The following is a 21,275-nucleotide window of genomic DNA, read 5'->3' on the forward strand; positions in this document are numbered from 1 at the left end:
AAGGTTGTCAGTTAAGGCAGTGTCATTAGTTTAATGAGGCAAGTTACTATGAACCCTGACATTCAGTTCACATGAGAGATCCAAGGGTGTGTCTTCCTCTGAAATGTGTAGTGTTCTGTGCATCAACTGCTTTGCCAATATAGAGCCTGAGAAGCTGAAGTGAAGAGTCCTGACTTTAGGGATTGAGGCAAAACGAGGCAGAAAAAAAAAAAAAAAAGCCCTTTCATGATCTATGTGTGTGCGGCCATTTTCCCAGCAGTGGAGGCACTGAAAGGAAGCACCCACCGTGGCTCCTGACATGGGGGAAAGTTAGTCTGAGTTGTGAGGATAGATCTCTCTTCTAGATATGAAGGAGAAATTTCACTCTTTTTGCAGATTCTGAAGTGGAATTTTTAGAAGGCCACAGTCTATACCCTAGGCCTCCTGCTAGTGTGCTGTGAGACCATAGACACCTCACATCACCCCTTGTAGCCTAAGCTTGTTCACCAGTGAAATGAGGGTGTTCACCAAATGGTTTTGTGTTCTTTTGGTTTGAGTTCCCCTGATTCCTTAACCCTTCACTATATTTATAGCCAGTTTTAAAGTAAATATCTTAACTTCAGAGATGGTGCCTTCCTTTTCCAATGTCACAAGTAAATTAATTAATCAATCAATCAATCAATTAATTAATTATTAGATTTATTGGGGGTAACATTGGTTAATAACATTGTATAATTTTCAGGTGTACAAGTCTATAAGACATCATGTATAACAATGTGTATATTGCATTGTATGCTCACCACGGAAAGTCTAGTCTCCTTTCATCACCATATATTTGACCCCCTTTATCCCCTTTGTCCTCTCCCCAAACCCCTTCCCTTCTGGAAATCACCCTCCTGTTGTTTGTGTCTATGAGTTTATTTGTTTTGTTTGGTCATTTGTTGCTTTTTGTTTTGTGTGCTGCATATAGGTGAAATCATATGGTTCTTGTCCTTTTCTGTCTGACTTATTTCACTTAGCATGATACTCTATTAATAAATTTGATTAAACTTTTTAATCTTTTCAGTACATTATAATTTTTAAAAATTAAAAAAATGTTTCATTATTTGCCTTAGAAAGAATAATGAAATACAGACATTTTTTTTTTAAAGATGGTAATTATCTCTTAGGGAGTATCTGACTCAACTTTGGAAGTTGGCTGTTCTTGTGTACTCAGTGCATGCCAGAACCATGACAACATCTGTAAAAATAGGGTGTTTCTGTCGCCCAGTTGTCTGGTGGCATTGGCTTTGCTCAGAGGACTTTCACATTTACAGCCTCAGCTGACCAACACAGTGAGGCTGTGCAATTCATTTAGCAGTAAGTGGGTCATCTAGCCAGTAAGCTGTGAATGAAATCAGAGTGTGCTCTGAGTTGGGTTATGTCGGCTGATTTTCTTTCATTGAAAAGACATGTCGAGGTTATATACTGTGTCAAATTTATGACATTGCTTTGGAAAAATGATTCAGGTGGAGCTTAGATTCACCACTTGACATTGATTCTCATTTAATAGTCTCTGGGCTTGTGCTTGCTACTGGGTACCTTCGGTAGGTAGTGGTCAGGGTGTCTGTTATTATTGGAAAGTTAGGTTAATTGGAATTACTTTTCTAAGATGATAAGGTTTAGATGACAGGTTCAAACTCATTTATCCAAATGAAAACATGAAACTTGTTTATAGTGTTTATAATTTCCCTCCCTCCCTTCCTCTCTCTTTATCTCCCATCCTCCCTGTCTGTCCGTCCTCTCTGATTTAGCCAATAGTTATTGAGTACATAATCCGTGCCATTGAGTATAAGGAGAATATTCCAAATGGAAAAGTAGCTTGAACAGAGGACCCTAAGAGAGAGGAAGCATGTGGTTCACATGGTTTGATGTTCATATGGTTTGACCATAAAATAGTAAGAAAATGACTTGAGTCTGGAGAAATTAGCCAAGACTGAACTCCATTACTGTGACCGTGGAGTACAGAACAACCTGAACTGAGAAGTAGGGCAAAACTTGGTACAATGAGACTAGTTAAGAGACTATTACTAATCGAGACACTGAGGCTTAGTTCCAGAAGAAGGTGACAGCTCTCTTGAGCCCAGTATCATTCTAGGCCTGTCATGACTGTGTCTTAAAAGATGTCCTTGGTATTGACATCAGAGACTAGAGGTAATGGTCCAGACCAAAGATAATAGTTATTTTAACTCAATAGTTGGTAGTCGGAAAAGAAAGGAAATGGAAATATAAGACCCTCTTCTGTCTTAGAAACAGTCTGGGAAAAGTAATATATTTATGTTTTTAGATGCTTATATCTTAGGGATGTGGGAAACTAGCAAATGAATGAGTCTTTGACAGACGAATCAACACACGCGAGGAGGTTTCAGAAGAGTTGGAGTTATTCATCCTTTTATGTTTTGAGAGTTCTAGCACTGGTTTCTTTGGCAAAACAGCCTGATTGTTGTGGGATATTTATTGTGTCCTTTAGCTCTTTGTTGAGTCTTTGGTTCACATTTCCTGACCACGTTCTAAGAGGCACTTGGTAATATCTGCACAATGAAACAAAACTCAACCCTGACTAACCATGAGCAGGCATATGTATGGTTATGACACAGTTAGAACTATGTAAACTGGGGTCAGGCTTTATTTCTTGCATTTGGATTCTTATATTCATTCCCCTCTACCCTGCCTCAGAGCCCCTCCCATAGCTCTTTGTACCTTCTTTTAGTTCCAGTTATTTGGGTTTCAGTTATTAGATATCATTTCAGCTCTGCCAAGAGGGAAAAGGGAAAATGTGTAGTAAAATCTCAGTGTTGTGGGTAAGAATAAAGGCTATATGAGAAAAAGACACGTGAATATAGGAAAGAGTGTGAGGGATTTTTGTTGTTGGTAGCACTTTTTTTTAGGCTGATGTTAGCTTTCAGGATTTTTTTTTTTCCTCCCCTCTCAGTTTTGGTTCTTGCTTATATGGAGTGAAAAGATAAAACAATAATGGTGAATTTTTTTACTCTCAAGGCCCAGAATCCTGAACTATAAAAATGACTTTATATATTAGATATCTGAATTCATTTTTTATCTTCTAGAGGGCTGAAAATAATTTTGCTAAGAATATAGCAATCAGCAAAATTTCCAGTTTAATGAGTTTGAGGGCCTCCTATCCAAATGGTTAAGTTTTCTGAACCTATCCAAATGGTTAAGTTTTCTGAACCTGTTTTCTAACATGACCAGACAGTTTTTGAGAATGCCTAACGCTGAGTAGTTTTATATCCCAGAGCTGTTCTCTGTCAACCAGCTTTTGTCAGGGCTCTGGAATACATTTGCACTTGACATAAAAATCTTGCAGAGTCTTTTTTCTAATTTAGCCTTGTGCTATCTCGGAAGAGGAATACACATAAGACAAGGCAGATTACCTTTTCTTGCTGTAGCCATGTTGTGGCACCACCTCCTTCTGGGTTCTATCATATGAGGAGGAAATAACATTTCCCCTATAATTCAAGTGAAGTAAAGACTTGGCCTATTCATGTATGTATATACAGAAAAAAGTATATGAAGATTGGGTGTTTTTATCTGATTTTGCTTTAACCAATTCAGTACCATTTTCATGTGGGACTTGAACTTATTGTATCTGATAATCATAAAAGTAGATTTAAGCAGAATCTATGATAAACTACTGAAATTTTGCATTTAAAGCAGATAAGCTAGAAAAAAGATCAGTGAACTTGCTTATTTAGTAGAAAAGTTAAATAAAATAAAGTAAAAGAATTATTTTGATTATAAATAAAATAGAAGGCTTCTGAAATACAGACCAAAACATGGTAGTTCATGTGAATGTTAGATTTCCAACAGTGAGACTCAGTTTTACAAAGAGGTGAAAGCTTAGTAAGCCTAGTATCATTTTAGACCTATCATAATTGTGTCTTAAAAGATACTATTGAGATTGACATTGGAGTTCATTTGGACTTCTTACGTAAATACATAATTTTAAGCAGTTTACTTGGTAGTATGGTTTTCTACAGTAGATTATTATAGCTTAAAGCTTAAGACGAGAGTAGAGAAGACCTACAGCTGACTTGATCAGGATTGAGGTTTGGCTGGGTAGTTACAGAGTAAGGAGAGAAGTGTGAGGGAGTTGTGGATATTGGTTGCAGTGAGATGTTAGTGAAGCCAGATAATTGGTTTAGCTAGAGTTAGGGAATGAAAGTGCTAGAATGGGAAATTGCTCTCAGAAGTTAAATATTTGAGGTGGGCTTGTTCTGGTTCAAGATGATGAGATCCAGGATGTAGCAGTGAACAGCTAAAAGTAGGGAGAAGACAAAGGACTGTGAGGATAGCGGGTGGGGCGGCTAGGAGGAGAAAACACTCAGCCAAGTGCCAAATCTTTGGGGGATGTGAAGATCATTTCTGAGGGGAAGAAGGAGGTGGTAGTGCAAGAGTGGCCTACCATATAAAAAATAAAACGAGGTCTTAGTACCCACAGCTAATGGTGTGAAAATTATTGGCTTTGCATCATTGGGAGAGTTAGAATATATATACCTTGCCTGTGGGCACAGTGGTGTCTGAGACTTGACTTAATGCAGTAGGGGAGAATTAAGGTTCAGTAAAAAGGTAGAAGCAATGTAAAGCATTGAAGGTATAAGAGACTTTGTTTACCATGGAATAGATATTTCTGGGAAGTTTAGGAATGGTGGCAGGCTGGGTCAGGAGGGATGAAGCAGAGGTATATGGGCATGAGAGGCTCAGTGACAGGAAGAACTTGAATTTGGGTAGCAGTCAACGATGACCTGGATGTGAGGCATGAGGGCTTCAAGTTTCCAAAAGGAACTATGGTATAAAGTATTTTGTTTGTTTTTGATGCTAGCTGACAGATTGTTGGTAAGAAGCTTTAATCAGCAAAGACTACTAATAGAATTGTGGTGGCAGAAGCTAACATCTACAACTTTCCGCGTGCCAGGCACAGTGCTGAGCCTTCCATGTGGATTATTCTACCTAATCTTTAGAACCATTTAAGGAGGTAGAAGTTGCGATGTCATCATTTAAGTTTTTTAAGTGAGAAAATGTAAAATCCAGAGAGATTATATGAAGGGCTCTGGGTTATAATCTTGTTAATTAACTCTTGGAGTTGAGATTTGAATCCAGGCAGCATGAATTGAAACCCTCTCTGACCATCACTGTATCGCCTCCAGGACTTGAAGGGAGGAGGCTAGATTACTTCCTGGAATCCAGCCTAGCCTGTCATTACTGGAAGATTGAGGCTGTCTTATTGATTTTATATCAGGGGTCATGAATGACAACTGCAGATTTACAATTTTTAGTATTTAATTTATTTTTTCTTTTTGGTTTTGTCTGTATAATGTCATGAAAAGCCTGATATACTCAGATACGTAGTGGATAATGGTACAATTTATTTAGAAAAATACATTTCCATGTGGGGATAATATTTAGTTAATTGGAAATAGGAGAAGCTGAAAATTAGTTAATGTGTTAATAGTCTTTGATAAGTTAAAAGTTTGGTTCATTACATGTTTGAATATGCATTTTAAAATTATAGCTTTTTAAATAGTGTATGCATGTATCAGAGTCTGAAATATTGTGTGCATGTATGTAACAATCTGAAATTCATCTATAGGAAACTTATTTAATAAGAATATATGATTTTTCTCTTGGTTGATATTTAGACCATTTTCAGACTTCTAAACTCCTTTTCCTTTAATATCTTTCCTCGGATAAAATGCTATTTAGCACTTGAACCTATTAATCTGGTACCTTATAGTTGAAATTTACTGACTTCCCTTGTTACTAGGTAATTACTTTTGTGACCTGGACTGGCATGTGATATTCTTGATCCAGGGGAAAAGAGGACCTACCCTTATCCTCCGCTATCTCCTGATATATATATATATAGCTACAGATACCACCCTTGTAGGTCCTGCATTGTAAGAGTTCCCCAAAGCAGTTTATTTTATAATTTGTAAAGGCTAAAAGGGACCTATTGAGAAAGTTTACCTAGTAGAGGTTAAGCTTTTTCATTTACAGAGTTTCCTAGGTTAGTTTCTCTGAACTCTTGTTTTCATAGATTTTGATTGGTTTGAGGCAGCAAATATGAAAGAAACTATCTTTTACCTCTCTTTACAAGAAGAGAATTGGGAAAATAATAAAGCCAAGTTTGTGCTTCTCCCTTTGTCAAGAAGGAAAATAGTAACAACAATAAAATAGTTGATATATTGAGCAGTCCACTTACTTACTACGTGCCAGGCATTATGCTGTGCTCACATTGTTGAATTCTCACAACACAGTGTTATAATCATTACCGTCATTATTTTACAATTGAGGGAACGGTCTTAAAACAGTTAAGTAACTTGAACATATAAGTGGTGGAGATGGGATCTAAACTCACAGAATGTACCAGAATGGCTCTGAGCATAATTTTGAACCAGATTATCAGTTGGGAGTTGGGCAGAAGATCATTGGTGACTTTTTAGTTCTTTTTGTCCACATTAAAAAAGAGAAATCCTATATATATATTATGGGATCACACACACACACACACACACACACACACACACACACACACTATAGAATGTGTTCATGAACATATTTCTTTTCCATGCTGCGGATTTCTGGGAAATATGATTAAATTTAGACACTGTGCTGCACTTTCAAATCCTGGCCATTTGCCGAGGAGCATGTCTGGGACTGTGGCTGAGAGTGGAGCCCCACAGGACATAGCTGCCTCAGCTGAATACTGGAGAAAGGGTGTGTGTGTGACTATCATCTCCAAATGGTGTTAGGGGCTGCCAGGCCTGGCATGGCCTTTAACTGCTGCAACGTTCCTGCCTCGGGTCCCTGGGTTGGCTCTGCCTCTGGCTCTTGTGGCAGCTGGGAGAAATAAAGGGCTTCCTGTTTGAGCTTGGCATTGCAACAGTGACTAGAGGCTTTCTTTCGTCTTTTTTTTTCTACTTATAGTTGCTTGACTCTGCCTATTGTGACCTCTGACTTCTGTGTTGTATTTAGAGTCTCGAATAAGACTTTAGATTGAAAAGAATTTTAAACATTATGTTCTTCTACCTCCTAACTTCTCACTTTATAGGTGAGGAAGTTGACTCACTGACATGAAACGAATTATTCAAAGCCATGGGACTAGTGGCCAGGACTAGAAGCCAGTCTCATGACTAGTGATTTTTTCTCCTGTTACAAAATGACTTGTACCTCTCTGTGTCTTGCTTCCAATCTCTTATTTGCTCATCCTGATCCTGGCTTGTCACCTGTCTTCTTGATCCCTTGGCTTTGCATCCTGCACTGATTGAGGGAACAGTTGTTTGTTGGTGTTAGTCTTATCTTTGGGATTACTGTATGACCCCTGGTAAAGTCATTTTGCGCCTCATATAATTATCAGCAGATTAAGGAGGTCCTTATCAAAGAAGTTCTTGAGGAAATATAAATCATGTGAACTGATGACGTGTTTTATTATTACTTTTAGAAAATGTAATGAAAACGAAGAATATAGAAAAAAAAATCAGGTGATAAAGATGTCATGCCGAGTAGGCCTAACAAGGACTCTTGAGGAAACTGAAGAGACTTTAGGTCAAATTCTTATGTAATGTAGTTAATTGGAGAGGGTACTATTGTCCTTTGTTTTTTACACCAGATACCTGTTGTATCCAATTCTGTTCTGCAGGTGGCAATGTAGATTGATTTGAAAGTTTTGCTTTTGATCCATTGGAACTTGTAGAAACATTTGCTTAACTTGTTTTAACAGACCTGATTAGTAAATAGGAATGTAGATTTTTAATGCTGTGACATTTGGGTGTAATTTAAAAGAAAGGTGTTTGGGTTTAATCTGACTTTTTCAGTCTGTGAACCTCTTGGAAGCTCAGTTTCCCTAGATGTAAAATGGGGAAAATATATTTAGCTTACAAGTTAGAGTTATGTGGACTAAGTAAAATAGCACTTGTAAAGTGCTTGGTGCATAGTAGGTTCTTAATCTGACTTAGCTTCCTTCCTTCCTAATGGTTTAATACTTTCCATTATGTTTAGATATCTGATATCCATGTTACTGGAGAATCAGAGGACATGTCTGCAAAAGAGAGATTGCTGCTGTGGACACAGCAGGCAACAGAGGGTTATGCTGGAATACAGTGTGAAAATTTCACTACCTGCTGGAGAGATGGAAAACTATTTAATGCCATCATTCATAAATACAGGTATGGAATTTGTGGGGATTTTTCCTTAGACAAATATGAGAAGTGTTTCATTCCCAGATTTCAAAATAACCTTTATTATGAGAGAAGCAATCCATATGCATGACAGAAAATTAGAAAATATTGACAAGTAAAATCATCACATTTCCATCATACAGAGATCCTCCCTCTCAGCTCGGTGCACCAAGGCAGGCGCACACACAGTTGCAATATGTCTTTGGCTGGTGTCAGTAATTTAGCAGATAGTAAGCTCTGATATTTAGACTCTTCTGGTAGGTAACCAAGTTTGTATAGATAGAGAACTGATGAATAGTAAGTATATAGGTTTAGTTCAGACTTAGAGCTCACAAGTTTTGGAATCATAGTCTCCTAGTCTAGTTACTCTGGTGAGTAGCAGGGTTTAACAGTGGCCAATTTTGGGGTGGTAAACAGTTTCCCGTGAAAATTATTAACAACTAAATCAAAGTTAACACTTATATAACACTAAGTGCCAGGCATTATCCTAAGCAGTTTGCATATATCAATTCATTTAATCCTCACCACATCCCTAAGGGAACATCATCACTCCTAGTTAACAGACAGAAAATTGAGACACAAAGTAAATATGTGCTTAAAGCCACAGAACCAACAAGTGGCCTTGGGATTCAAACCCAGGCACTCTGGCTCTTGAGTCCGTGCTCTTACTGCCTTATAAGAAGCTAACTCTCCAGAAAATATTTGTTGAAAGCTATGTATTTCTTGATCTCAGTTATTTTTCTTAGTTTTTCAAAGATTGTATCATATTGTTGAAGAACTGAATAACTTCCTAAATAGAGTAAACCTAAGCTATAACTCACGAAACTGTCAAACTTATTTGATTAGAATAAAAATAATAATTATATAGAATAGTTAATATTTTGATAACTTTTGATATGTGAGGTATTCTGTAAGTTATCTCATTCATATTTTCCAATAGTCTCATAAAGCAGGAACTGTTATTATCCCACTTTTACAGATTAAAAACCTCAAGTTTGGCAAGGTCGCACTGCTAATAAGTTATAGAGCTATGATTCTAACCTTGGTCTGTTTGACTTGAAATCCTATTCTCCTACTCCCCTCTCTTTTCCCTTTTTTCCATTCCTTTCACTCCCCTACTCTTTCCCCTTCTTCTCTCTCCCCCTTTTGTTTTGGAAATTTTAACATCTGTAAAACTGTAACGACTCTCCTATGTATCCACACCCAAGAGCCCCTTTTAAAAACTGTAATAATCTGCTTCCTATATGAAACAACAAGTCAGTAGAGGTAGGTGTAGGTTGCTGAATTAAAAAGAAAAACCAAGATCAACTTGCCTGCACTTGTCCAAAATAAAGAACCAGATCTCCCTGGGTAACACAATGCCAAGAGGGTTTAGTGGTTACAGACATTGTGATTATCACACTGTACTTCTCATGTGACTTAAAACATAAGGCAATCAGAAGGCTGTGTAGCTGAGCACATTCTATACCCAGGATGATAAGATCTTCTGGGTCTTTGAATAAAAATATTTAGATTGTTATATTTACAGGATTTATGTCATGATGCATCTTTGAGAGTGTGCTGTTTGAAGTTTTTTAGGTAGAAGCAAAAGTATTTAGAAGCCAGCTGTTCTTCTAAAATAAATGGCTTATGAAAACAATGGTCTCTAGGCATTGTCTCTATAACACTTATGAAAAATTGTAAGTACAAATAGGTATATACATGCCATGCATTTTTCTCCTAAGTACTTAAATAAATCTATGTATATGTCAAAGATCCTAAAATTTCCTAGGGAAGTTTAATGTTATAGAACTTATATTGCTTTAGGAGAGAATTTGGATCTTTTGAATGTTATTTGTTTTGAACATTTATTTTGGCAGAGTGATCATTTTAGAAAATTATTTAGCTTTTAGTTCTGCACTTTGATTTCCTAGTTTGTTTTGTTTTCCTTTGTTAGAATTCATGGTAAAAATACTGAATATCAGGTTTTAGTGCTTACGGGACTTCTTTGTTGCTTAACTTTTAAGTTATGTTGTGCCTTTAAAAATATTACTGGTTTTTTTTTCCACTAGAAGAAATTTTTCACTTGTAGAACTGTATTTTTAGTTAAAATCCTCAGGCCTTTCTTTTTATTTAAAAAACAATTGAGTACTTTTCTTCTAGCATGTATAAGAATTAAATGGATGGGGTTGAACTACACATACTTTTCACTGTTGAATGCCTTGATTTACTCTAAAGACAAAAGAGAAAATTACAGACAATTGAAAAATCACTTTTAGAAGATTTTTGGATATTGGACAGTAGTATTCACATATAGAGAGTAGTATCTTATATAACAGTTGTTTTTGTTTATAATTATTCTCATAACTTTTGTGATGTATTTGAATTTGCTGTGAAAACATATCCACTTAATCAAACTGTTTTGGTATTTTTTTTTAGATAAAAAATTTTATTAATATGACTTTTATTTGACTTCTGGCACATGGGTTTGGTTTCTAGTCAATTACCAAGTCAGACAATATGGAATACTTTGTTGTGGAGGATCTTAAGAGGGAGTGAGGGCTTAGCAGGAAAGAACCTCGTGTTTTCTGCAGTGAATCCAAAGTGGAATATGATGCCCCCATGCAGCAAGTTTGCATGCCCCAGATGGAATATGAAAGATTTCTCTGGAGATTAGAAAGAAAATAGATCATATTTGTCATTTAAAAGTAAACCACCATTATTTGTAAAAAGTGATTTAGCATGATTTCTGTATACATAATATGTTCTAAAGATCTAGAAACATTGATTAAAATGGAAACAGAATAGCATCTTTCAGTTTTATATTAATGCACATATTGTCAAAAGTTATTAATCAAGTACATTAATTTGTATTTTCTAGCATATTTTTATTGTTCCCACATAGAGAATGACTTAAAAGTAGAATGTTAACCACAGTAAGTAGTACTTTGCTAATAATTAAGTTATTCTAAAATATTCCACAGAAAACTTAATTTTCTAATATATTCGTTTCTTGAAAGAACTATATGAAATACAAATGAAGAGAAATTTGTATTATAAGACTAATTTATAGATGTTATGCAATAAAAATGACCCATGAAGGTAAAAAGAAAGTAACTGTCACGTAGTAGGTACCCAAGAAATATATGTAGAATATTGACCATGTATCAGTTTCTGACTAGCTGGTTTTTATATTTTATCTGACTGGTAGCTTTTAAAATGATCACAGTCCTGTGAAATAGACGGCACTATTCTTATTTTATCAATTTAACAAATAGCAAATTATTAAATTAATAAGCTGAGCCTCAAAAGGTAACTAACATGCTAAACATCACATACCTTTTAAACAGTGGAGGCGATTGCTTTGGATTCTCAAGTCCTTATATACTTCTGTGTTAATACATAATTTCCTTTAGGCAAACTAGGTATCAAGAAATGGAACTGTTTGCCAGAACAACTGTGAGAGTGCAACCTGGAAGACTAATGACATTCAGCAAAGGCATATTAAAATTCTTGATAAATTTAAGAAATGACTAAATTGATAGTATCATATATAACTGCCAACTAAGATCTTTGTCCCTTGTAAGATATTAATGAGGGACAACATTGATTGTTTAACTTGAGTTAGCCATCTATGAAAGTAACAGCAACAACTCATAATGTAGTGAGGAAAACTGTACGTAAGAGAACATGAAAACCCTTAGCATAAGTAAGCAACATCACAAATGAACTATTCTATAGTTTCAGTATGTCATATTATCCTAAAGAGGATGAAGAGCCTGGATTATGCAGGAGGTAATAAGAATGATAAAGTAATATGATTTAGTGGAAGAGATTACAGGGGATAGTTTTATAGGTTCTATTTAAATAGGTCATTGATAAATACATTATGTTGTTCTATTAATTCTGTCTTAGGAAATTCTATTCTGAATTCCTTCTAGGAATGTCTGTTTGCTATGTTCAGTTTTCAATATAAAGTGTTCAAATAATAAAAATACCATATGTCTGTACTAGTTTCTGCTTCTTTTATTTGTATAGTTTAAATGTTCATTAAAGCATATAAAAATCTTTTCACTGAAAACCACAACTGGTAAGAAATCTTAAGTAAATAAGCCTCACTGTTGCCCCTAGCCTTAATTTTTATTCAAAGAATGACAAGGAAGACTGGATTTGATGGACTTAGATCAAAAGACCATCACAAAAGCATTCGATGAGTAAGTAGCTTAAAAGCAAGAGAGGATGAAGTAGAATTAACTGAGAACCAATAGCCAAGGGATTCTAGGAGTATCCTCTAAATAGTAGTAGATTAATAGATCACCAAGAGTTAAGATATAGCGATAGAGGAGTAAAATTCCTCAATAGTACATGTTCTTCTGTGGTAGGTGTTACAAGTAGAGGGTCCAACTGATACATCTATGTTCTTATTTAAATGTACTCTGGCATCACAGTAAAATTGACCTTTTTATTTCTGAGAGAAATAAAGCTCTACTGTCGAGCTTGAAGTTCAATTCCTGACTTGCCTCATTTTATCAGTCTCTCTAAGTGGGTTTCTGCCCTGGAACACTGATGAAAGCCAAGTTCCAAAACAGCAGCACCCAGCATCACTCAGTGTGAAAACATGTCTGCCTGAGCAGGCAGGAACGTGAATGTGGCCTACAGGCCAGAAAGAACAGTACAAAATGTGCGGTAGGGCCAGATGAACCTAAGTCAGGACTAAAATGCTAGGGGGTGTGTGTGTTTTGAAGAGAGATTATTTCTGCTTACTAGTTTCTGCTTGTCCTATTCTTGTTTTTAATTTATCTCATTCATTTAATTAATTCTCCTTTTAAGGCCCCTGGCATTCTTTTCATAAGCATGTTTTAAATATATTACCCAAGTAAGACTCCGCATTTTTGAAATAGGTTGTATCCAGGAGCATGCCATTTAAATATTTTTCTAATTAGGCAGCCAGGAATTTTTCATTTGTCTGAATGTATAGTTCGGAAGGTAGTAATTATTTCGTTCATTGTTTGCCTTTTGAATTAGAATTTAATGGGACCATCATATTTCATTATATTAAATGTTTAAAGATGCTGTAATTGGGAAAGTTAGCCTGTAAGGCTGTGGTCAGAGTCATCTTGTTTAATAATCTGACCTGCAGGCTTGTGATTCAGCCACATGCTGGGATTCAGTCACACCTACAAGCTAAACTGGATTTGACTGGTTTAATACAGGGAGGAGGCCCTTGAGGGTTTGAAATGTTCCCATAGGAAGTTGGATTTGTGTTGACTAGGTGATTCTTTTCCCTCAGAATCTACTACGCCCTCAGGCTACAGAACCCAGAGGTACAGGTGTGTGTGTGTGTGTGTGTGTGCGCACACATGGGTATGGTCTCTGGTTTGTGTGGCCACTGGCTAGGCACAGACAGAGACCTGAAGGTTATACATTTTTTAAAAAGTCACGTAATTTCAGTGTATGAGCCAAAATCAAATTGTTTATGTACCTTACCAAATAAACTCTAAACAATTGAACTCAGCATAAATAGTTGGCTTATAACCGTTACCACAATTTAAAATTCTTAGAAAGCTCACATGCACTGCTAGTAAGGCCTTTGCATCCAGGTGACATGTGTGAGTTCATGTCTACATCTAGTGACTGTTTTTAGTGTATCTGTATATTTTTTACATGCAGTTTTGGGGATATAATTTGTCATGTAAATATTTAGAGAAATATCTGCTTATATTACCTTCTTTCTATGTTTCTGGCTCTCCTGCCCACTTTAATGTATAGAAATTCTTTATAATACTGTTTCTACCATTATTGTATGAAGTAGTTCCTTTTAGATATTAAGTAAGGCATAGCTGAAATTCTCTTGGTTCCATTTTTTTAAATCAGAAAACTGAAATCATAGGAAGATGGCTCACCTGACTGTTCTCACTAGGAAAACCTGGTAAATTCTGTAGCAGTTTCTGTAGTAACCAACCGAAAATGCAATATTTTAACATAATAAAGACTCAAATAGAATAAAAGGGTATATATTGAAATATGATTTCTTTCCTCAGATTCCTGAAGCAATTGCTGTCAATTTTTTTCAGATTCTTCCAGAAATTTTCTATGCATATATAAATACCAATTTTTTCTTTTTCGGGGGAAAGGGTCAATTTTATTGAGGTATAGTTTACATAAGTACCTAATCTTAAACACATACATATTCTTTTCTAAAACGAAAATGCAAGAACAGTATATATGCTATTTTGCATTATTTTTTTTCCCCTTAATTTATTTTAGACATCTTTCTGTATCAGCATAAATAAATTTTCTTTATTCTTTTAAGTGCTGCATAGCATTCTATTATATGGACGTAACATAATTTAGTAGTACCTTATTGCTGGACATTATGTTATTTGCTGTAAAAATGTTGCATTGTACTTGATATGTGTCTTTGTGCAGATGTATGAATGTATTTGTAGAATAAGGTCCTAGAAGTAGAATTGGTGGGAGGATATTATATTTAAAATTTGAAGACATAAGTCTGAATCGTTTGCCAGAAGAGCTGTACTGATATATACCCCTTATGCACTGTTTTCCCTCCATGTCTTTAAGAAAGAAACAATCACTTACTTTACTTATTAATTGCATTCTAGCAATTTTAATTTACCCTTTTATTTATAAAATGATTTTCTTCAGCTTTTCAAGTATATGCCAGCAATGAAATTGCAGACTGTGTGGTATATAAACTGTTAGTCTAAACTTGTATGCGTTAAGAGTTTGTGGGGGAGGGGATGACCAAATAAATTGGCAAATCTGAGTGATCTAATCATTTAAAAAGGACTTCAGCAGTGAGAGCTGTCTTGGGATACCATATGAGAGTGCCTGTCACAATGCCAGAGATTTAGGAAGTGTGTAATGAAGGTCAGTGTTCCTCCCTCCCTACGGACATTGCTGCTGTAGCTCCACTAATAATAGGGCTGTGTACAGCTCAAGTAAAGATGGGCTTTGATTATAGACTTTCCTTACTTCGAAACCTGACATATTCTTCCTTCATATGTTTCCCATCGGCATTCTCTTACCTTTCACTTACATTAAGATTTCTCTTACATTGCAGAAGCGGCTGGCATGTGAGCTTTCAATCTACTTTCTTTGATAGGTGCATCTATCTTGTTACAACATTTTTTTTGACTCATTTATAGATTCATATTCTTATATGTTATTCTGTGATATGAAACAGTTAAAAAAAATTTTTCTGCCAGAGTTAAAAATAAGCTGAGCCATCTTCTTTTTTTTTTGGCAGGTGGGTGGGAGAAGGTGGTATTTATCCCCTAGTCACTAAGGATTATTTAAAATTTACTCATAAATTCACTAAAATATAGGTACTAAAGGAGTTACTTCTTTATCAAAATCAATATTGTTCTCTGTATTAATGTCTAAGAGGTTGTCATGATTGATTGCAAAGTGAGAGTCATAGTTTATGATGTATCTTTTAATTTCTGAGGATGTTAGATTCCAATCTTGAAATACTAATAATGCTTGCTGTTAATTACAGTGTTTCTTGTTCTTTGCTTGTTTCCTTGTTAGTAGAGAGGTGCTTTGTACAAAAAAAAAAAAAAAAAATTGGAAGAATATTTGAAATAAACTCAGGCATCTAGTTTTGAGGAAAGAGATTACTTTCAGAGCTTGTTGCCACCTTAGAGTTCTTGGCTGTGTTTCTTTCAACAATATACGTCCAAATATGAGCATAAAGGGATGTCTACACCTCGTTACGCAACTGTGGGTGGGTCCTCTGCATGTTCATATTTATGTGCAGCGGGGGGAGATGGGGAACCATATTACAGGTCTTTTTTTTTTTTCTAGGGGTGGGGTGGGGTTGGGGAGGGATTCTTTTTTGCACCAATCAGAACAGTAAGAATATGCTAAGCCTGAACATGATTTAATACAAATATTCATCTTCAGAAATTTGTTATGGCAACTGCTCTGTCATCATAGAATAAGTGAGGCATATTTAATGCATATTCTTGTGTGATTTATTGAAGAGCAGATGTAAAGCAACATATGTGGCTTCATATATCTGTGTGTGAGTCAGCGAGTTGTGTTCTGGAGCACAGAGGTAGTTCTAAGACTGATCTCTAGGTAAAAGAAGTAGGTTTCTTTTTTCTTAAAAAAAAAAGGAAAAACTTCCACAGAATCCCTTTTCAGTTCCTTGCAAGCTGCTGAGCACTTATGAATTTCCCGACAAAGCCTGGCCCCATTTGAGCCCAGCCATCTGCTTTTTCTGTGCATGTACCCGAGCAGTGAAGCACACTGGAGAAGGTCACTTCAGATGGATTTCACTATAACTTCACGATTACCAGCATCAGATGGTTCTGACCAGCAATCTTTTTCTATTTCTAATCTTTTTCTAATCTTTCTTTCCCTCACACCACCTTTCCTTTCCTCACTGTTAACTGATGATCTTAATTCATATCCTCAGAGAAAGTTGAAGCCAGCAAGTGGAAAGTCTTTCTTTTTTTCCTTTTTTTTTTTTTTGCCAAGGTTACAAATCTCCGTTGTATCCATCCTAGCCATCTTTGCTCTTGTTAACAGGAGTTCTCTCTCTACCTATCCAAGGCCTGTCCCCCTCCTTTTGTGTCTGGATCCCATCTCAGTCATTGCTTCAGAAATCTTTTTCTTATTTTATTATACTTTTCTCTCTCAACAGATCTTTCTCATTGAACTTTAAACTCGCCGAAGCCTCTTTGTTACTAAAACAACAAAGAATAAAAAACCCCTCTCCCTTTGCCCCATGCCTTTTTCCATCTACTCTCTTATATCATTCCTTTCCTTAAACACCACTCTTATAAAAAGAGTTGTCTGTACCCTCTGTTTTTACTTTTTTACTTCATGCTCATTCCTCAACCCACTCTAAACTGGTTTCTGGCCCCACAGTCCACCAAAACACTTCTTCTAGGGTCATGAGTGCCCTGTGTGGCTAAATCCCATGGACACTTTTCAGGCCTCATTTCCTCAGTATTAGGTTCTCTTAACCATTCTTTGCTTCTTTGAAATAATCTTTTTTCCTTTGGCTTTATGGTACTACACCCCCCTGGTTTTTCCTCCTGTTTCTTGGGCTGCTTCTGCTCAGTTCCTTTTGTACTCTTTGCCTCTTTCATAAGATCAGTTTGGAGTTTTTCAAGGTTGCCTGTTCAGCTTTCTCTTTTCTCTCTGTGTTGACGGTCATCCGTGCCTATACCCCTCATTACTATAACCGATGTTATAAATCTAAGTCCTGTGGCTTTAACCTTCTAAATATCGCCTGGCCTGCTACCACATTCTTTTGCAAGTCAACATGGTCTCCTACCTGGATTCTCAGGGAATGCTGAGTTCTGTCTGAACTCAGATCTGATCATTTAATCTCTTATGATCCTCCTTAATGCATTTTAATGGTTTTCTGTAGTTCCCGTAAAAGTGTTCAAAGTCCCTTAAGAAGTTCACGGTCCTGCATCATCTTGGCCTCTGCTGTCCACGTAGCCTCATCGCTCACCGTGCCGACTCCTCACTCGCGCACTGTTCTCCTTGTACTCACACCCTCTCTAAGCACAGAGCATGTGGATGCTTTTTTACTCTACCTGGGTTTTCTTCCACCAGGTTTTCTTCTTTATTCCTGAGCTCCCTTTGAAGTTCTGAGCTCTCTATATATGCAGTGCCTATATTCTAAGCACCTCATGGCCAGACACACGGTAGATGTTTATTCAATATTAAGTAAATGAATGAAGTTGCTAGTTTGTTGTCTGGGAAGAATTATTTATAATGAGCATACCAAAGCACCAAGTTCTGCCTTCTCTGATCACATTTTCATTACACTGTTTATATGCCAATAGATACTTCTTAATAAACAATGTACATTGCTCTTTATACTTAGTTTCACAAGCACTTTCACATGACTCCTCTCTTGAGACCTGGGGCAAATCAGTTGTGTTCTTCAAACCTTATGGCAGTAGCAGCCCAAAATACCCTCCCCGCACCGCCCCCCCCCCCAACACACATTTCCAGATTGCTCACCTAGGGGTAACTGAAATTCTAGGTGATTCTTGAAATTCCTGATTTTTCTGTAATTCTATTTTCATTTTTTTCGTATGAAGGAACCAAGACAGGTTTCTGGATGATGGTTCCAAGTTAAACAGAGATCAAGTTAGGACTTAATCACAGGATACTTGAATCACATCCTCGTAACTTTTTCCATGTCAGTGTAGTCTTTTCACTCAAATAAGTAAAAATTGTCTTTAAAAAATTTTTTTTTTAATTGTGGTAAAATACACATAACAAAATTTATTATCTTAACCATTTTTAAGTGTAAAGTGACATTAAGTACATTCACATTGTTGTGCAACTATCACCACCATTCATCTCCAGAACCCTTTTGTCTTGCAAAACTGAGACCATATATCCATTAAACAATAACTGTCCATTTCCACCCCCCTCCTCAGCCCCTAGCAACCACTATTCTACTTTCCATTTTGTCTTTTTTTTTAATTGAGGAAGAGAATTGTTGCCAGTGTCCTTTCAGATGAACAGAGATCTCAAATCACAAAGTTTAAGTGCTTTTGATGTTGATGTTTAAAAAAATCTGTCACCAAATGCTTTCTTTTCCAGACTTCATTATTTTGCAACGTATTCCTGAGTTGGGCTAACGGGAAATGTTAGCCCAACCCTAAATGTGTTCTTTCTCTCTAGATTTAAACAATAAAAGCCAACACTAGAAAAGGATTAAAAGGGTCTCTGTCTCTTCCTGAAGGCATAAGACAGTAGGCATATTTGCGTTTGTGTGTGCTTTGTGTTTTTCTTATAACATAATTATCTGATATTTTCCTGTGATGAGAACTTTTAAGATCTGTCTTAGAAATTTTCAAATATGCAATACAGTATTATTCACTACAGCCATATTTTTTTCTCAGAACTGTATCTAATTCTCATATGAGCTAATATAGTCATAAAAAGTGTTTGAGGACTGGAAAGTTACTTTGGAGTATCTATACTAAAAAAAATTTCTTATGCAATTTTAATGTTCTGCTGGTTTGGTTATCTGTCAGTGTGGGTGGTGATATCTTTATATTACATATACATGTACCCATATACATGTATATATCTACATAAACACATATGGAAACGTGTATATATGTGTGTGTGTGTGTGTGTGTGTGTGTGTGTGTGTGTGTACACGTGTGGGTATATATATCTATTTTGTCTAGGGAGAATACTCATTTAAGTTGTATGAAAGGTAAGCAACACTTTTATCCAAAATTATTTTGTATTATGGAACAGCGATTTTGTTTTTGTGCCTTTTTGTCCTATATTTTTGGAACATATTAGGGGCACTAAGCATGCATATAAATGGTTTGTACTTTTTCACCTCACTTTAAACTTCAACTTATGACCTTACTTTGGTTTTATACTTCTAATTTAAACTTTATGTTATCTTTTTATATTTTCTTTTTTTTGCAAGCTATTTTCAATCGTTTCTAGAAAAAGGGTGGCATATAAATATGTGTGTTTTAAAAAATTGCTAGCCATGATGATTGAATCATACAGAAAAGATTACATTATTATAGAATAATAACACTAGTAAGAGTTAGAATTTCCTTAAAAGACTAGTATATATTATTTAATGTGGCAGAGGATTATATTATATGATTTTGAAAGGTTTCCAGAAATTAGGGAAATCAGAGAAGTTAATGCACAGCTGTCTAAGCTAGAATGTAGGAACATGGTTGTTGCTTCTACATGCTTACAGTCTAGTGTAGCCTTTGGTTAGTCAGACCTCAGATGGGAATGAAACTTCCTGTTGATGTTACACAGAAAGGAGATGTTACAGTGAAATGAGACCCTAAGAATGAAAATAAAGATCTTCTTTATGTGGAAAATAGCTGAAGGTTTTGAAGGTTCTATTTTCCCAGCAAGACTATGAAGAAAGAAGGAAGGTAATTGGGTCACAGAACATGCCAATTTTGGATGCTCCAGACAAATGGAAAAGCAGAATGGAAGACTGAAAATGACCAAACAGGAGATGACGAGAGAGAGAGAGAATTTTGAAAACTTTCAGGCTATATTACTTTTTCATAGTAGTTTTATAATTTTTTTTCCTTTTTCACTTTTTGCTTAATTTTCTTTGTCTACTGCAACCTTTTAATGGAGGAAAACCATTTCAGTTATTGTTTAATTAAAGTATTAAATATCATGATAAAGAGATGATGTACCTAAACTCATGTATTATACAGCTACTTTTGTGCTGAAATGACATGTATGTACACAGAAGGAAGTATTATGTTTTATTTTCTTACTCAAAAACTTTGTTCTTCAATGACTTTATTCATTCTGTCTGGATTACTCAGTGTTCACTTTCTTTGCTAATGGAAGGGTTCGAATAACAACATGCCCTTTCTTGTTGGGAAATTTGGCAAACTCAGAAAGGCTGGTATTTAGTTCTTCAGAACGTGTGAACTTTATGGAAGCAAAATAATTTTTTGAACTTTAGGTATTTGTTTTTGTATAGACTGTTATACACAGCTATTTAGTAGTATTGAAGTTGGCGGATTCTTCAAAATGTTTCTGTGTGAATAAAAAATGTCATTTTTAGAGGTATGTTATTTACCTCTATTGTCAGTAGATTTACTGTTCATTTAATAAATGTAAGATCACTTTTCAGTGACCAAATTGGTGACATGTAAAAAACCTGAAAGAATTTCCTAATAATGTTCTGGGAAATAAGGAGGTAGGTAATGGTAGCTACAATTTAAGGTAACGAACCCTTTAAAGAACTGTAAAACTATAACTAGATTTCTTGGGAGATCTGCTTTCTTATCAGATAAAAACAAGAGTACGAATTGCTGTTTACCTTCCTATGATTAATGTTATATTTTCAGAATTTCTCATGTAAACAGCCTTCCAAGTAATATTCAAAATAATTTACATTTCATTTGTCCCACACTGCCTATGAGCCCTCCCACTCTTTCGGCAGTTCCCCAAATGGTTATTTTGAGCAAAGCAGAATGCCTGTGGAGGATGTAGAGCCTTCCCTTAGAAGCTGACAAACAGGTTCTTATGGTGATTTTGGGAGTGCATGCCATTTTTTTT

At 35.8% G+C, this 21,275-nt stretch overlaps 1 protein-coding gene and 1 long non-coding RNA gene across 3 annotated transcripts in view; both read left to right on the plus strand.

Annotated features, from left to right (window-relative positions):
• LOC111729373 overlaps positions 1 to 683 on the plus strand; it is a 5,561-nt gene extending 4,878 nt beyond the window's left edge. The window contains exon 2 of the long non-coding RNA XR_002776213.1: positions 4 to 683. This is a non-coding gene — a long non-coding RNA (uncharacterized LOC111729373). The remainder of the gene's footprint in view (positions 1 to 3) is intronic.
• Positions 1 to 21,275, plus strand: part of DST (dystonin) — a 417,658-nt gene that overhangs the window by 222,809 nt on the left and 173,574 nt on the right. For both annotated transcript variants that reach the window (XM_023520357.1, XM_011375009.2), the window contains one exon: positions 8,035 to 8,201. In XM_023520357.1, the coding sequence (XP_023376125.1) occupies positions 8,035 to 8,201 (167 nt within the window). The remainder of the gene's footprint in view (positions 1 to 8,034; positions 8,202 to 21,275) is intronic.

Source organism: Pteropus vampyrus, unplaced genomic scaffold, assembly GCF_000151845.1.
Source record: "Pteropus vampyrus isolate Shadow unplaced genomic scaffold, Pvam_2.0 Scaffold260, whole genome shotgun sequence".
NCBI lineage: Eukaryota > Metazoa > Chordata > Mammalia > Chiroptera > Pteropodidae > Pteropus > Pteropus vampyrus.